Below are 18,080 nucleotides of genomic sequence, written 5' to 3' on the forward strand. Positions count from 1 at the left end.
GTACTTGACTGCTTTTGTGATAAGAAAAAAATATAATTGTTACTAAGAAAAAAGGTAGATGAAACACATTTTAGCATATTCATACAATACAATACAGTACTAGCCAGCAATGAAAAAGAATGAACTCAGATACATGCAACATGGATACATCTCGAAAACATCTTAAGTGAAACAAGCCATATGCAAATGACTACATCCTGTGTGATTCCATTTATTTGAAGTCTGACAACAGGTCTACGGCCGTACTACCCTGAATGCACCTGATCTCATCTGAAGTCTAAGAAACAGACTATAGAAAAAACAGATCTATAGTGATATGTCAGGAAGTGGTTGAACGGTGAGAGACAGGGTGAGAAGTGATTGCAAAGGGGCACAAAGAAATCTTCTGAGGTGATGAAGCTGTTCTGTATCTAGTTTTGGATGAAGATAACATAGGTGTGTAGAGTTGTTGAAGCTCATTGAAATGGGGCACTTAGATCTGTAGATTGTATACATATTAGTATATTTCAATTAAAAAGATTAAAAGGAGTAAATAAGTTAAAACTATGTATTGCCCCAAAAATTTTAATTTGAGGGATTTCTTTGGTAGAAAGTCACCCCACTTTAAGAACAGTTTTGAAAATTAGGAAAATACTATAAAATATAGCCCAGAAGAAATTCTGTAAAAGACCCAATTGCAAATTAAAAACTTAAGCCTATCCATATGAGCTTTTTTTTAATTTTTATTTTTTTAAGATGGAGCCTCATTCTGTCATCCAGGCTGGAGTGCAGTGGCGCAATCTCGGCTCACTGCAACCTCTGCCTCCCGGGTTCCACTGCGCCCCACCTTAGAATAATATTTTATATGCATGTGTACACCAAACACTTATGATTGAAGCAAGGCATGTTGTTAAGGTGAGACTTAGGGCTTCTGTAATGGTTTAGTATAAAATTATTACTTCTAAAACTTAGTGAAGGCACATAACAAAAAATTTGAGAATAAGCTTCATATTATGATTAAACAAATTATTAATTTTATACATCAACAGTTCACCCTTAACATTGATTGATAAATACATTTACAAGCACTTCTTTGCTTTATGGCCTAGGTTAAGTCACTTATATCTGGCTTTTAATTTCCTAATCTACAATGAAATATGTTGAATTTAAACGGCAGTTTTCAAACTTAAGCATGCATCAGAATCACCTGGAGGGCTTGTTAACATAAATTGTTGGGACCTACCCCCTTGAGTTCCTGACACAATAAGGTCTGTGGTGGGGCCCAAGAATTTGCATTCCTGTCAAGTTCCCAGATCATGTTGATGCTGCTATCTGGGAACCACACTTTGAAAACCACTGAAGGAGAACTATCCTAAGCTGTATCAGACAAAAGATCAGAACTTCTGCAGATAGAAAAGCACATCAATGAAGAACTACTTACAAAATCTATGTTGAATTAAGAGAACTGCATCCGCATTTGGAACAAGATTTATAAATATTACTGTGGTGTGGGGTCTTTTGCACTATCTCTTTTTTGACCTCTAAATGTTGCAGTCACCATAGTCACTTTTGCACCCCTTGTGTGGCAACTGGGTGGTAGTGTTCTAAGACCTACTTCTGGGCTGAGAGGGAGTTTCCAAAAGAATTGGAGAGGTGGAAAATCCCCATTTCCCAAACCAGTTGTATTAGGTTTCACTGCCCTAGTTATGACACGGGAAATAACTATTCTAATTACTAAAAAACTATGCACCAAAAGAAAAATGTGATTCTGGCAGAGAAACTAAGGCAGATGAGAAAATGCAAGAATGTCAAAGTAAAGCCAGTTAGGCTTTGTGGTAACACACAGGCAGGTGCATGATTTCCCTGTGCTCCTTGAAAACCTTTAAGAAGTCAGAAACAATCATGCTTTCCATTAATTAACAACACAGCATTTTGAAATGCTTGTTTTAAAGCCAGGAGATTTCCAGTTCATCTGCAGATTATAGTAGTATGCTTCTCAGCAAAATCCATCTAATAATAAACATTAGAGTCTTTCAAGTTATTAAATACCCATAGGTTGTTAAGTAAATTTTAAAGTATTTGTTAATCAATGAGCAAGAATGCAAACATACCTTTTTTTCTCTTTTCAGTGAGCTTTCAGTTTAGTTAAAAGGGAGAAAAGGTGCACGCTACAGTTAGAACAATTGACTGGTAAACTAAATGGTACTGAGTTCAATTTAGTGTGAGTACAGAAAAAGTTGAGGTTAGTATGGGCTGGTATAGTTGAAGGGACAAGAGTGGCACTTGAGATGGGTATTAGGATGAAGGAGGCCACGGAAGGGACTCCAGCAAAATAAAATAGCTTCATTAAAAGCCACGAAACTTGGGTTAAACGCAGTGCTAGCCTGTAGGTAAAGGGAGATGTTGGGGATTTTTGAATGACCAGGTTCATCCACACATACATCTAATCCTCTATAGTTGTTCATTCAAAGAACATGTATCAAGAGCCAGCTGTAAGCCAGACACTATGCTATGGAGTGCCTCGGCATCTAGAATTTGGTTAAATTCTAGTTTTGACAAAGGCAAAAGAACTTGGACTTAATGTTATGGACTTAAGCAGAGAATGACAAGATGAAAACCTTTTTTTAGGAAGATTACCCAGGCAACAGGATGGATTACACTTTCAAGGAGAACTTTGGGATGGTTACAGGAAGATCTGCTAAAAAGACCCTACAGTTATTCATGTGTGAGGTAATAAAGATCTGAAATGGAAAGAAAGTGGTAAATATGAGAATCACCTTGAAGAAATGAATAGCAGGACTTGATGGTGTATATGCAGAGGACAAAAGAAAAGAAAGGGTTTATGATGGAGAAGATGGTTTGGAGTCTGGAAGACTGATAGAAAGTAGCATAAATAAACAGAAATGTAGGAGTTGGAGCATCTGTTTGCAAAAAAATAACACTTATTTGGGATATGCTGAGGTGAGTGAGACAACTAAGTGGAATACTAAGTGGAGGAGTTGCACAGTCAAAGCACAGGTGGGAGGGGGAAGTTTCAAGAATGATAGGGATGGTTAACATTGTCAAAATCTAGAGAGAAATTAACAGGACAGATAAGGTGAGGCATAACATTTCCTAATATGACTGGGTGCAACTGGGTAGACTTGTAAACCAAGTGGATTTGAAAACATCAGAGTAGACCTTTACTTCCCAGAATCCTTCCCTGTCAAGCCAAAAGCTAACTTCTTTTCTATCCTTTTTCTGAACATCTCTAGCATGTGTATCTTGCTTCACATTTTCACTGCACTTTCCATTTCAGGTTCTTGAAACCTGATACCTGAATTATATCACACAGCCTTAGAAGCTTACCACTATAATTATCGTGCACGTTATTTGCAGAACATTCACAGTAAAGATCCATCATTGTCCACTACCTGTAGGTTGACATTTTGTTACCTCTACAAAAAGATCCTAACCTAATTCCCTTCCAGCTTCATCTCGTACTTCTTCCCTAGGCAGAAGGTGAGAGGGTAAATGTTTGGATATAAATTTGTTTTGTTACCTGTGTAATGTATCTCTGCCTCCCTCTTTTCTTTTTTTTCTTCTTTTTTTTTTTTTTTTTTTTTTTGTGTGTGTGAGACAGAGTTTCACTCTTGTTGCCCAGGCTGGAGTACAATGGCGCGATCTCGACTCACTGCAACCTCCACCTCCCGGGTTTAAGCGATTCTCCTGCCTCAGCCTTCCTGAGTAGCTGGGAATACAGGCATGCACCACCACACCCAGTTAATTTTGTATTTTTAGTAGAGACAGGGTTTCTCCATGTTGGTCAGGCTGGTCTTGAACTCCAGACCTCAGATGATCTGCCCACCTCGGCCTCCCAAAGTGCTGGGATTACAGGCATGAGCCACTGCGCCTGGCCCTCTCCTTCCCTCCTTTCTAATCTGATGATCGAGCCCTTAGCATTTCCTTGACTCCGGAATTTTTGCAGAGCAAAGAGCAGAGGATGTTTGAAGCCAAGTGCATTTCTAGACTTCTATGAAATTTTAAGCCCATTGAGAAGATTGAGCCAGATGTCCCATTGGTGAAGAGAGGAGAGAGAAAAGTTTTTGAAGTCAACGAGGAGGAGAGAGTGACATTTCACCCAGATGGAAAGAGACTGGAGGTCAAAGAGTAACAAGTACCCACCTCCATTCCATATCAGTGCCCTGGAGAAGCAGCAGGACCTCAGAGAGGGAAGTAATGGGGTGACTTGGAGAGGCTGCACTTTTCAGCAGGGGATTCTGGCTCCATAAAAGGTTCAATATAACAAGCTTCTAGGGTTGGCAAACCCTGCTTACTGAGGCAGGGATGCTTTAGTGGGAGATCGATGATCAGAGTAGTCTCCTTGGTGCTTTGGCACCTGGTGAAACCTACGGACCTTTAACTAGCTGAGAAAGTAGGGATAGGAGGAAATACCAAACGTATGAAATTGGATTTCTCACCATCCTGACTCAGACAGGGACTTTAAATTGATGACTACCTTAGATTTATGAACTAAGAGTCATACACTGTGTACCTTTTGTTCATTGGTGCTCAGTTCTAGACCCTTTTCACCTGTCTGTTCTCTTCTGGTGTCATCTCATCCTTTCCCATCTTTATACTGGTGGCTTCCAATTTATATTTTTATTGTAGAATTCTCCTCTGAGTGCCACTCTCAAATACCAGGTTACCTATTTGCTATCTGCATGTGGATATGTCATAGACATCTCAAAATTGCCGTAGGAAAGACTGATCTCCTGATTGTTGTCTTCCCCTTGTTTAAAGTGCCTCCCTTTCCTCCTAGTACTTTATATGAGGAGTCAGAAAACTATGGACTGTGGACCAAATCCAGCCCCCACCTGTTTTTGCAAATAGAGTTTTGTTGGAACACAGCCATGTTCATTCGTTTGTGTTGTGTATGGCTGTTTTTATGCAACAATGGCAGAAACTTTACAGCTTGTGCAGCTTATTTACTATCTGGCCCTATACAGAACAAGTCTACCAATCCCTGCTCTTTGCTTTCTTCAATGTACCTATCACAATTTGAAATTACATATTTGTTTGATTATTTGGTTATTTATCTGTCTCCTTCTTTAGAAGGTAATTCTCTAGTACCTAACAGCACCATTCCCTAGTCATGGTAAGCACTCAATAGTCATTGACTAGAATGTATGAATGAGAAAATGAACTATTATATACTAAGATTTTATTTTGGTTTTTTGCCTTAGCGCAAAATTTTCATCCTTCCTTACCCTCTAATGACTTCATATCTTTGTTGCTGTTGTTGTTTTGTTTCAAGATGGAGTCTTGCTCTGTTGCCCAGGCTGGAGTGCAGTGGCACTATCTTGGCTCATGACAACCTCCACCTCCCAGGTTCAAGCAATTCTCCTGCCGCAGCCTCTTGAGTAGCTGGGATTACAGGCACGTGTCACCACACCTGGCTAATTTTTGTATGCTTAGTAGAGACAGGGTTTCACCATGTTGGCCAGGCTGGTCTCAAACTCTTGACCTCATGATCCACCTACCTCGACCTCCCAAAGTGCTGGGATTACAGGTGTGAGCCCCATGCCTGGCCCTAATGACTTCATATCTTAAGTAATAGAGTTCCAAAATAATGAGTCCCCTCAACTTCCTTGCCCTCTACTCTATCCTCCTTTCAGATTAATCTTTCTAAAGCAGAGCTCAGATATCACTCTCCTTCAAAGAAACCTGGAGACCCAATGACTTCCCCATTAATCATAAACTTCTTTACCTGCCTCTTAAAGTTCTCTGAATCTGGCTCCACTCCATTTTTCTATCCCCCTATATTCTATTCCTGCTACTATTTCTCTACCCTGAAGTTCCCTACCTCTATACTTCATACACTTGGAATATTCTATCACTACCACCTCCACCTGTCACAATCATATCCACCCGTCAAGTATTTGCTTCAAGCTGCCTTTCTAAGTGCCACCAAAAGACATCTTTGTCTTCTTCCATCTTCCAAAATACTTTTTGTACATACAGTAATTTGTATGTCATTTCTCCATCCTGCCTTCTCCCCATTAACTGGTAAGCTACTTAAGAAAAGGAACCACAGCATTCTCATCTTGGTATCTGCTACGGTTTGAATGTTTGTATTCCCCTCCAAATTCATATGTTGAAATCCTAACCCCCAGCATAATGGTATTAGGAGGTGGGGGCTTTGGGAGAGATTAGTGTCCTTATAAAAAGAGACCTCAGAGAGTTAGCTAGTCCCTTCCACCATGTGAAGACACAACAGGAAATCCATAAACCAGAAAGTGGGCCCTCACCAGACACTGAAAATGCCAGTACCCTGATCTTGGACTTCCCAGCCTCCAGAACTGTGAGAAATGAATTTCTATTGTTTATAAGCCACTCAGTCTATGGTATTTTGTTATAGCAGCCTGAGTGGACTAAGACTGCTTCTGAAGTATTTGGAACAGTATCTTTCTAGATCTCAATAAATAATCATTGAATGAATGAATAAAGCAATGCCTTTCATTTTCATCTCTACTTAGTAAAATCCTACTCATTCCTCAGAGACCAAAATCTTTGCTTCTGAGCCCAGTCCATGATGATTTTTCCTTTCTGTACTGCCTTGTATTTTTTTCATCAGTGACTTTCTCCTATTGTAATCTCTAGAAGGCAGAGACTAAATCCTATACATTTTTGCGTTCTTCTTCCTTCACCTAACAGTACATTGTGCATTACAAGTGCTCAATAAATATTTATCATTAAGTTGTAAAGCTGCTGCCTATTTTTCCACTTCCTTTGCTGCTCAAAAGGATTAGAGCAATGATTGGTTTAGCTGATAAGGCCTGCTTCGGAGACACATTATTAATGAAGGTTGTCTGGGAGACAATAATGTTGAACGGGGATTTGTAAATGAGTCTCCAGCTTCAACATTCATCAGTGAAAGAAGGCGATACTGAAAAGCTACTCTAAAAAAATCTCCTTATATGAAGTTGTCCGGAGCTGCCTAATCCCTGCAAGGTTTTCAGTCTCTGCCTTGAGCATTTAGAGCACATTCTTGCCTTAACCTCCAAACAGATCTCTCCATGGTAACGCAGGAATGTTTGCTATTTTAGGAAATATGCCTCACTGCATGCAGTACTATTTACATTAAGTTCCAAACAAGGCATAAATGCAACAGCTTGACTGTGCTAATTTGTGTGAGTGGGAAGGTCTCACTTACTTAATGTGGGCCTCTCCCTAATTGTGTTATCCTGTTTCATTTTATAAGCCAACCACAGTGAGATTACATGTTAATAAATTTTGCTTATCTTATACTGAAGGAGAAATGCAGAGAGAAAAAAGGCAACAAACAAAACAAGAATTCCTCCAGACCTCCCTTTGCAAGGGCATCATTTTTTCTGCCTTCACACCCTCCAGGTCTGGTTTCATTTAAAACCTTCATTGAGATGAAGCTTCTAACATTCTGTAGAAGGAAATAATATCAATAACTGAAACAATTGCTAGCTTTTCCCTGCAACTTTGTAGATACCTTTACTGAGGAAGAGAAAAATGCTTTGTAAATTTTATTAGATTTTCTGACTCCCTAGTGAAAAAGATGTGGACAAGATGTCACAGCCTCACATCAAAAAGCTCCTCAACACTCTGATCACACATGCTATTGATCGAATGGACATCAAGAAGGATTGGAAGGAAATATGGAATGATGTCAATCAATGGCATGTCTAGTTGGTGGTACTTTCTTTGTTTTGTAAGAATTATAGATGTTCATAAATATTGTGCAAGTGCATTCCCACTAAAATGAATGTTGTAAAATGAATGTTGTAGAATGTTTTGGTAGAATGGAAAAGGAAAACAGCTAAAAAGACTGTAAGATCAATTAAATAAAATAATCTTTAACTCTGAATGAACTTCCTGTACTCAGATATTATAGTGAGTATATTATACTCATTATACTCCAGACTTTCATACTGGGATCACGTGAGAAATAGTAATCTATGGGATGTGGGGTCAGTGAGTGTTCTTCACCTGGACAATTCAGACCTAGAAGTGCAAGATCTGTGAGCTCCTCTTTCTTCTAGGGCCCAGCTGTTTGTGGTATTCTCAATTGTGAAGTGTAGGTGGAATTAAAGGACATGAATAAGTCTTTAGAACTCAAGCTCCTCCATCCTCCAGCTGAATCAGTGAGGGATTCCAGGGATGGCTTCACTGGAGTTGAGGAGATTCTTTAGCCTCTGAAGAATAGGCCCAGAGCTTAGAAATTGAACTTTTGCCTTCCACATTGTAAGGGTCTTTCTTCTGTGGTGACGGTTGGCATGGCAGACAAGGTTTGAGTAGAATACAGTGGAACTCTAACTGTTACAGCAGAAGTATACTGTTAGCAGACAAGGATAACACCCACAACATAGGCTCCAAGAGTCACAAATAGCAAGGTTCATCATACATTACCTGTGCAGAGGGCAGAGACAAAGTGCTTTGTAATTGGTTTTATAATATTCTTTCCCCCAACCAATTCAAAGAACAGACTTGACAAAGCAGTTCATGGCTGTGTCAGATTATGATTTGCTCTCTCAACAGGTGACATCAATTATCTGCTCTTCAAACAATCCTCAGTCTCCACGACAACTAGGATTGCCTTTCTAAATGCAAATCATATGCTTTTATTCCCCTTGCTTTTTTTTTTTTTTTTTTTCTGGTGCCTACAACATGAAGCCCTTAGCTCAACATTTATGGTACTTTCCAGCTATATATTTTATCATTCTCCAATACTTATTTTTGGTAACATCGATTACTCCCAATTCCAATTCCTTAGTTGTGTTCCACATCACTGTATATATTGCTCCATTTCCTATTTTCTACCTGGTGTGTCCAGTCTTTAAGGCCCAACAGAAGGGTGACCTCCAGGTGAGGTCCTCCTTGGAGTTAATCCCTTTCAGCTGTGGGTTCCTTTAGCACCATGCGTGTATTTCTGTCTCCTCATTTATCACACTGTATTTTAGTTCTTTGTTTACATACCGGTTTTTCATTGGACTATAAACCTTTGGAAGGCTAGGACTCCCTATACTAGTGGTACTCACTGAGCAACTGTCTCATCTCCTAGAGAGCATTTTGAAAATTTATGGGGGTGTTTCTTGTTTTTGATGTTGTCACAATGATAAGTGAGGCAAGGGATGTTACAGGACAAAGTATTGTCCCAAATTCCAAATGACTTTTGGAATTTGAATGTTCCATTGGTTGATGATAAAACTGTTTACAGTCATCTGAACCTAGAACTTAATTCTTCTGTATATAGGAGCACGATGTTAATTTACACTACATTTTTCCATGAATTAAACTACTATGTAAATTTAGGGAAGACACTACCAGTCCTTGGGCCCAATTTTTTTTTCCCGTAAGACGTAGATCCAAAGGGAGAAACAAGGAAATGTGCTATGGGAGTCTTTCTATTCTCCACACTTGAGAGGACCAACTATCAGAGGCCTCCTGTGGCAGAGGTTTCCAACCTGGGTATTCCAGCACAGTGTACCTCAGCATGGTCCACCATTGTGCAAAGATGCTGATCCCCTCACCTCTCAGGGTGGCGCATGGGTCCTGAGGGGGCCATGAACAATTGCCTCAAACCGTGAGCAGCCATGGTCACTTATTTCAGAATACCATAGATGTACACATTTCCTATGAAAATGAATTTTCTATGAAAAAGGGTAGGAAACACTGTCTTATAGAACAAACAGCACAATGTATCAGGTTTCTAAATGTACACCATATTGGGTAATAACAATAACAATAAATTTTTATTAGGCAATGTTAAAAAAGCATATCAATTTAGTACAGTTTATGTGATTTGATGCATTTCTTCTGCCCAATGGTCATGCAATATTATCCCCTGGATGCTGTACTTACTCTTGTTCTAAGCATCCTTTTAGAATAGAATATAAATAATTTAGTCTCTTTGAAATTATAAGCTTTTGGTTCTTTAAGTCTTCTGAAAACTGGTACCAAACCAATTCCTTAATTAGCATTGAAAATACTGAACTAAATATATTGATTTCAATGCTTACCAAAGATGATGAAAATATGTATATGTACAAAATATTTTAGTATTTATGTGCCTGTAAATAAAAAAGCAATAAAAGTGATTTCATTTCAGAAGGTGAACATTTTGAAAGAACTAATACTTGTGTAAATTCTGAACTAAAATAGAATGAAATAAAATTCTGAAATAAGATAAAAATAGAATGTTAGCATTATAGGAAACTATAGAGATTATTTGAGGTAATTTTCCCATTTTATGTATATGGAAGCTGAGAAGTGACATATTCATAGTCATACAGCTAATAAATAATCAGGATGGAAATTCAATTCTTCTTATTCTCAGTTGAGCTTTTCTAAATTAAACGTATTATGAAATATTTTCAGCCAGGCATGGTGGCTCATGCCTGTAATCCCAGCACTTTGGGAGGCCAAGATGGACGGATCACAAGCTCAGGAGATCGAGACCAACCTGGCTAACACAGTGAAACCCTGTCTCTACTAAAAATAACAAAAAATCAGCCAGGCGTGGTGGTGGGTGCCTGTAGTCCCAGCTACTTGGGAGGCTGAGGCAGGAAAATGGTGTGAACCTGGGAGGCAGAGGTTGCAGTGAACCGGGATCGCGCCACTGCACTCTAGCCTGGGCAACAGAGCGAGACTCTGTCTCAAAAAAAGAAAAAGAAAGAAATATTTTCCATAGTCCTTTAAGAAAATTTCCATATATTTCAATATGTATCTTGCAAAAAGCCTATGAACTTCAATTTGTATTCATACTTGTAAAATTATGTGCACACACATCATTTCTTGAGTTTGTTAACCAGAGCTTTCCAACCAAAATGAAGCTGCAGTCTAAGAAGTTTGTAATTGTGGCCAAGACAGTGATTTTTTTTCTGCCCTCATAGTGGCCTAAGCACCCAAATTGGCCACCTCCAAGTGAGAGGCTTCATCCGTTTACCTCCATACCTTACAAATATTACCATTTGGTATATGTGCCATGAAATGGAAAGATTGGGAAGCAATGGTTTAAACTAATCCCTATCATTGCTCTTTTATCTTGACCCCAACCTTTCCATTAAAACCACATTATGGCCAGGTGCGGTGGCTCACGCCTGTAATCCCAGTACTTTGGGAGGCCGAGGCGGGCAGATCACCTGGGGTCAGGAGTGCGAGACCAGCCTGGCCAGCATGGTGAAACCCCATCTCTACTAAAAATACAAATATTAGCTGGGTGTGGTAGCATGTGCCTGTAATCCCAGCTACTCAGGAGGCTGAGGCAGAAGAATCTCTTGAACCTGGGAGGCAGAGGTTGCAGTGAGCTGAGATCGTGCCACTGCACCCCAGCCTGGGCAACAGAGTGAGACTCCGTCTCAAAAAAAAAAAAAAAAAAAAAATTTGGAAGCAAATTTCTATCTTTGTGTGATACACTTGTACAGAAATAGTAATCACCATTTCATCTAGTACCCAGCACATTTTCAAGGACCTGCAAGGTTCATACTCTAATATATACAAACAGAGAATATGCCTAGCTCATAGATGATTAGTAACTGTTTATTTGAACCCATAGTTTGTATACTTCAGCACAGTATTTTACAACTTAACCCTCAAAAAAACCCCTAAAACATTGTATGTTCTATATAATTATAAATCACTTGATGCGGCTGGCAAATTCTAAGGTGGTCCCTATAATTCTCACCCACTGGCCATCTCATCTTTGTGTAATCCTCACCCCTTGAAGATGGGCAAAACCTGTAACTTCTAACCAGTATGGCAAAGGTGATGGAATGTCACTGCATAGTTATGCCATGTTATATGGAAAAAGTAAAGAGGTCATATAGATGTAAGTAAGGCTTCTAATCAGTTGATTTTAAGTTAACGAAAAGGGAGACTATGCTGATGGGCCTGACCTAATGAGCCCCTTGAAAGAGGGTCTAGAAGTGAGAAAAGTAACAGACTCTTTCTGCTGCTGGCTATGAAGAAGGAAGATGCCATAACTTCTACAACCACACAGCAGTAAATCCTTCCAACAGCCTGAAGGAGCTTAGAAGTCGATCCTTCCCTAGGTGTGCCTCCAGATGAGAAAAGAGCCCAGTCTACACCTTGATTTCACACTTATGAGACTCCAAACAGAGATCCCAGCTAAGCCATATCTGGACTCTTGACTCACGGAAACTGTGAGATAACAAAAATAAGGTGTTTTAAACTGCTAAGTTTGCAGTAATCTGTTACAAAGCAATAGATAACAAATACACGTAGATATTAAAAAGTAGGGCTTATGAAAGCATGAAGCAAATGCCTCTGGATGTACTGACCAAGCCTTACCTGCACTTCCATGCTAGTTGGCTCCTCCAACAGATGTAGCAGTTGTTGTTTCTCCTGAGATAGCTGTTCTACAAGCCTCTCCTGGGCAGCCAGGCTCTGATTCAGTTCTTCGATTCTCCTGAAGCAAAGGAAAAGTAAGGACAATAATTATGATCATGATACTATTATTACCTTATTTTTTCAGCACATTCCAAAGATAGCATGGTCTAGTACAGCAGGTTTTTACCCTTTTGGATCATTGAATCTTTTGATACATTTCTTTAGAAAACCATGTATTTTCTGCCCAGCCCCCAAATACATACACAAACAACTTTTTGCTTACATTTTCACCAGGTTCATGGACTTCCTGAAGTTTATTCATAGATCTTTAGACCATAGGTATTTAACTCTTGGAATAAGGGCCTAGAATTTTTTGGTGGTGGTGGTAGTGGCTGTTCCATTTAAGAAACGGTTCTTGGATAACTATTTTGTGTACTCAATGCACTCTACCAAGTACCGGAAATATGAAGTTGGAAAAGAAACAATCTCTGTTTTGCAAAAATTTAAATTCCACCGGCACATGTTTGCTAGTGATTGGGAGAGTGAGAAGACACAGCTACAGTCATGTACCATATCCTGTTTCTGTCAACATTATGTCATCATACTGCATATATCCTATCACCTAGTAAAGTCCTAGCTGCAGTAACATCATAGTGCAATGTATTTCTCACTTGTTTGTGGTGGTGTTGGTGTAAGCAAACCTACTGCACTGGCAGTTGTATAAAAACATAACGTATAGTATGTAATACTTGATAATAAATGTTACTGGTTTATGTATTTACTATACTATACTTTTATTGTTGTTTTAGAGTGTACTCTTTCTACTTATTAAACAAAATAACTGTAAAGTAGCCGCAGTCAGGTCCTTCAGGAGCTATTCCAGAAGGTGTTGTTATCATAGGAGATGACAGCTCCATGTGTGTTTTTGTCCCTGAAGATCTTCCAGGAGACAAGATGTAAAGGTGGAAGACAGTGGTGATGATCATGACAGTGTGTAGACCTAGGCTTATGTGTATGTTTGTGTCTCAGTTTTTAACAAAAAAGTTTAAAAAGTAAAAAAAAAAAAAAAAATTAAAAATTTAAAAACAGAATAAACCTTTTCTAGAATAAGGATATAAGAAAATATTTTTGTATGACTATAAAATGTGTTTCAGGCCTTCATGTTCATTCACTTCACTACTCACTCACTCACCCAGAGCATGTTCCAGTCCTGCAAGTTCCATTTATGGTCAGTGCCCTAAACAGGTGTACTATTTGTTATGTTTTATACAGTATTTTTACTGTATCTTTTCTATGTTTAGATGTACAAATGGTTACCATTGTGTTACAATTGCCTATGGTATTCAGTACAGTAATATGCTGTACAGGTTTGTAGCCCAGAAGCCATAGGCTATACCATATAACCTAGGTGTGCAGTAGCCTATCCCATCAAGGTTTGTGTAAGTGTGCTCTGTGATGACCACACAATGAAGAATGAAATTGCCTAAAGATACATTTCTCAGAACATATCCCTGTAGTTTGTGATGTGTGACTGTACATAAGCAAATAATAGTAATAGAATATAATAAATGCTACCAGAATAGAGGCACCATATAGTACACTGAGTGCTGCCATAGAGCTATAGGAAGAAAGATAAAGAAATGATTCATTTGACTTGAAGAAGTATAGTGATGCCCAGGAGAAGAGATTTTAAAGATTGAGTGGTTTCAGAGTAAACAGAAAACCTACAGAATGGGAGAAAATATTTGAAAACTATGCAATGGACAAAGGTCCAATATCCAGCATCTATAAGAAATGTAAACAAATATACAAGAGAAAAACAACCCCATTAAAAAATTGGCAAAGGACATAAACAGACACTTCAAAAGACATACCTGCAGCCGACAAGCATATGATAAAAACCTCAATAACACTGATCACTAGAGAAATGCAATCAAAACCACCATGTGATACTGTCTGACACCAGTCAGAATGACTATGGTTAAAAAGTCAAAAAATAACAGATATTAGTGAGGTGCAGAGAAAAGGAAACACTTATACACTGTTGGTGGGAGTGTTAAGTTAGTTCAACCATTGTAGAAAGCAGTATGGCGATTCCCCAAAGAACAAAAAGCAGAACTACCATTCGACCCAGCAATCCCATTTCTGGGTATACCCAGAGAGATATAAATCATTCTACCCTGAAGACATACACATGCAAATGTTCACTGCACACTATTCACAATAGCAAAGACCTAGGTGGTTTTCCAGGCTCAGAAGGAGGAGATTGAACAAAGGAACAAAGGCATGAAGACCCAGTGTACAATTTGGGAAGAGTCACTGGAACTAAGGCCCAGGGAAGAGGCAATGGCTGGAGAAGAGACTGAAAATTCAGACCCTCAGACTAGGGTTAAGTTGTAAAATACTGTGCTGAGGTATCCAAACTATGGGTTCAAATAAACTTAGTGATCATCTATGTGCCAGGCATATTCTCTGTTTGTATATATTAGAACATGAACCTTCTAGGTCCTTGAATGTGTGCTGGGTACTAAATGAAATGTTTCCAGTTGTGTGGTTTTTTTTTTTTTTTTTTTTTTTTGAGACGGAGTCTTGCTCTGTCGCCAGGCTGGAGTGCAGTGGCGCAATCTCGGCTCACTGCAACCTTCGCCTCCCCGGTTCAAGCGATTCTCCTGCCTCAGCCTCCCGAGTAGCTGGGACTACAGGCATGCACCACCACGCCCAACTAATTTTTGTATTTTTTAGTTGAGATGGGGTCTCACCATGTTGGCCAGGATGGTCTCAATCTCATGATCCGCCGGCCTCAGACTCCCAAAGTGCTGGGATTACAGGTGTGAGCCACCATGCCCAGCAGAAATAACTTTAAAAACTTAACATTACAGGCTCACTCCTATAATCCCTGTAAACCCAGCACTTTGGGAGGCCAAGGTGGGCGGATTACTTGAGGTCAGGAGTTTGAGATCAGCCTGACCAACATAGTGAAACCCTGTCTCTACTAAAAATACAAAAATTCGCTGGGCGTGGTGGTGCACGCCTGTAATCCCAGCTACTTGGAAGGCTGAGGCAGCAGAATTGCTTGAACCTGGCAGGCAGAGGTTGCAGTGAGCTGAGATCTTGCCACTGTACCCCACCCTGGGCAACAGAGCGAGACTCCATCTCAAAAAACAAAAACAAAAAAATTAAAAACATTATACAAATGTAAACTGCAATGATGACTAGGAGGAGGAATGTGGACTCCATATGAAATTCCCTCATGGTATCCGCACTAGAACATCTCTACTTTTCTTAAACCTCAAACCTTGCTCATCTCTTTGACCCTCAGTCTCTACAGAGGATCTGTTCTCCTACTCTCCAAAATTGCTCAAGGCCATCTGATATGAGTAGCCTCAATTTATTTTCAGATGTGCATGTGCTTTACTTGGGGTTTTGTTTTGTTTTGGTTTTTAGTTCAGTTTTTTTTTTTACTGGGGTTCAAATAGAACACAGTCGTGGGGAACCTAGAAGGGAAAATCTGAAAGCAAATACAACACCATACTGAGAATTGTACTATATATATATAAAAGAAACAATACAGAAACTTCATTCTGCTATCACAAAGCCTTCAAAGAAATGATGATTGATGCCTTAGTGAGGTTCACTAGAAGGGAAAAAGTTGGCAGATGTTTCCTACAGAAGGAAAAGCATGAACAAAATTCTGGAGACCTGCCATAGCTTCTTATGCTTCTGGAGGCAGTATGGATTCAGGGTTTGGATGTCAGCAATCCCTGAAACCATGTTTCACAACTCTCCAAATGCCAGTTTTTTCATTAATAAAGTATAATTCATATCTCATGGGGCTGTTAAACAAGAACATAAAGTACTCAGCTGTACGGTAAGAGCTCAACAAAGCTTGGCCATTATTATTATTACTAGCCTGGCATGAATGAAGTATGAAGGAATGGTGGTGGGTGATGAGTGTGGGAGAAATCAGAGGTTACATCATAAAGGCTCTGATGGCCACATGAGGAGTATGGATCTTACCTCCTAAAGGTATTGGAAAGCTTCTTAAATGGCTCTGCAATGGTGTGATTAAATTTATGTCTTGGAAAGATCACATTGGTCATGGTGTGCACATGTGGTTTTTGCCTATTCAGCTAAAAGCTCCTTAAAGCTTTTTATGCCATCACAGTCTTACGCACTTAAGAGGCTAAATTATTTGCCAATTTGTGGTTGTTGAATTATCTATTTCAGAACTACTCTGAATTATGAGGTTGAGATTGAATGAGAGGAGCAGGACTGGAAGTAGAACAGACATTTAGAAAGTTTCCGCAGTAACCCCAACAGTAGATGGTGGTGACCTCAACAATTGCCCAGTTACCTTCAGGACCAAGTCCAAGTTCCTTATAATGGTGTACAAAGCTGGCACAATCAGACCCCTAATTCTCCAAACAGCCTACCTCTCACTTGTCTTCTCACTTGCTCCACTTATGTACAATTATTTAAAGTTCTTGAAATATTCCTTTCCCTGTGTCTTCCCTCCATAGTTTTTCCCTCTGCATAGAATATTTCCTTTCCCTATCCACTTTCTACCTATTTATTCTAGCTCCTATTCATCCTTCAAAGCTCAGCTCAGATTTCACTTCCTCTAGGAAACCTTCAATGGCATTATCTTCGTCTTTTTGGCCTGCTATAACAAAACACCATAAACTGGGTGGCTTATAAACAACCGAAATGTATTTCTCACAGTTTTGGAGGCTGGGAAGTCCTAGATCAAAGCACCGACAGGTTCAATGTCTGGTGAAGGTCCACACTCTGGCTCATAATGGTGCATTCCCACTATATCCTCATGTGGTAGAAGGGGCTAACTAGCTCTCTGGGGTCTCTTTTACAAGCGTATTAATCCCATTTATGAGGGTTCCATCTCCAGTGTCTATGATCTGATCACCTCCTAATGGCTCCACCTCATAATACTTCTGGAGGCAGAAGTATTAATCTTAACCTTAACGATAATACTTCTGGAGGCAGAAGTATTAACCTTAAGGGTTAAGATTTCGATACATGAACTGGCGGGGGAGGGAGGTGGGGATGGGACACAAACATTCAGACGGTAGCAGACAACTTGCTCTTTTAATGTAGAATGGATGACCCTCCAATATTTCCCCAGAGCACTCCATGCTCTTCTATCAGGGAACTTATTAAAATCATGTAACATGTTTCTTGGTGACAAGAACTAGGTCTTTTGTTTCTGTAACTGAAGTGCTTAGCCTGGTATCTGGCATGTGACGTGCCCAGTAAATGTTTGCTGAATAAGTGAATCCATGTCTCTTGTTTGCCACTATTTGCCCACTGAATCCATTAAATGAGTTTTCATAATGGATACCACTGAAAATTCAACCCTGAAAAGAACGACTCTGGTTGTGGACCCATAAAGTCTTAGAAATAGTGAAGCTCCTACTGTCAATCCTTGAAAGGGAACAGTGCAGCTGCTATATGCCTTGAGAATGAGCAAGAGACAAGCGACAAAAAGAGCACCGAAGGCACCTACTTGTCCCTCTGGGCCAGGGCCTCAGCGTATTGGTCGGGCTTGACCTGGTCTCCTGGTACATCTTCCCAGTTTTTGGTGACTCCCTTCAGTTTCTCTGAGAGCTCCAGGTTACACTCCTTCTCTGCTTCCACCAGAGCTGCCATCCGCGCAGCTTCATTCTTTGCTAGCCTGGATTCCTGGAAAAAGAACAAAAACTGAGAGGCCGCAAAATTTCTACCTA

General features: G+C 39.7%; 1 protein-coding gene across 9 annotated transcripts in view; it reads right to left on the reverse strand.

The window, feature by feature from the left end:
- The window catches only part of LOC104660340 (myomegalin), a 223,801-nt gene that overhangs the window by 84,527 nt on the left and 121,194 nt on the right, over nt 1-18,080 (reverse strand). For 7 of the 9 annotated variants that reach the window (XM_030935208.1, XM_030935209.1, XM_030935207.1 and 4 more), the window contains 2 exons: nt 17,861-18,036; nt 12,301-12,418 (listed from right to left, as the gene is read on the reverse strand). In XM_030935208.1, the coding sequence (XP_030791068.1) occupies nt 12,301-12,418; nt 17,861-18,036 (294 nt within the window). Of the gene's footprint in view, nt 1-12,300; nt 12,419-17,425; nt 18,037-18,080 lie in introns of those variants that run through there. The other 2 variants (XM_030935206.1, XM_030935205.1) reach the window with 1 other exon arrangement.

Source organism: Rhinopithecus roxellana, chromosome 8 (assembly GCF_007565055.1).
Source record: "Rhinopithecus roxellana isolate Shanxi Qingling chromosome 8, ASM756505v1, whole genome shotgun sequence".
Lineage (NCBI taxonomy): Eukaryota > Metazoa > Chordata > Mammalia > Primates > Cercopithecidae > Rhinopithecus > Rhinopithecus roxellana.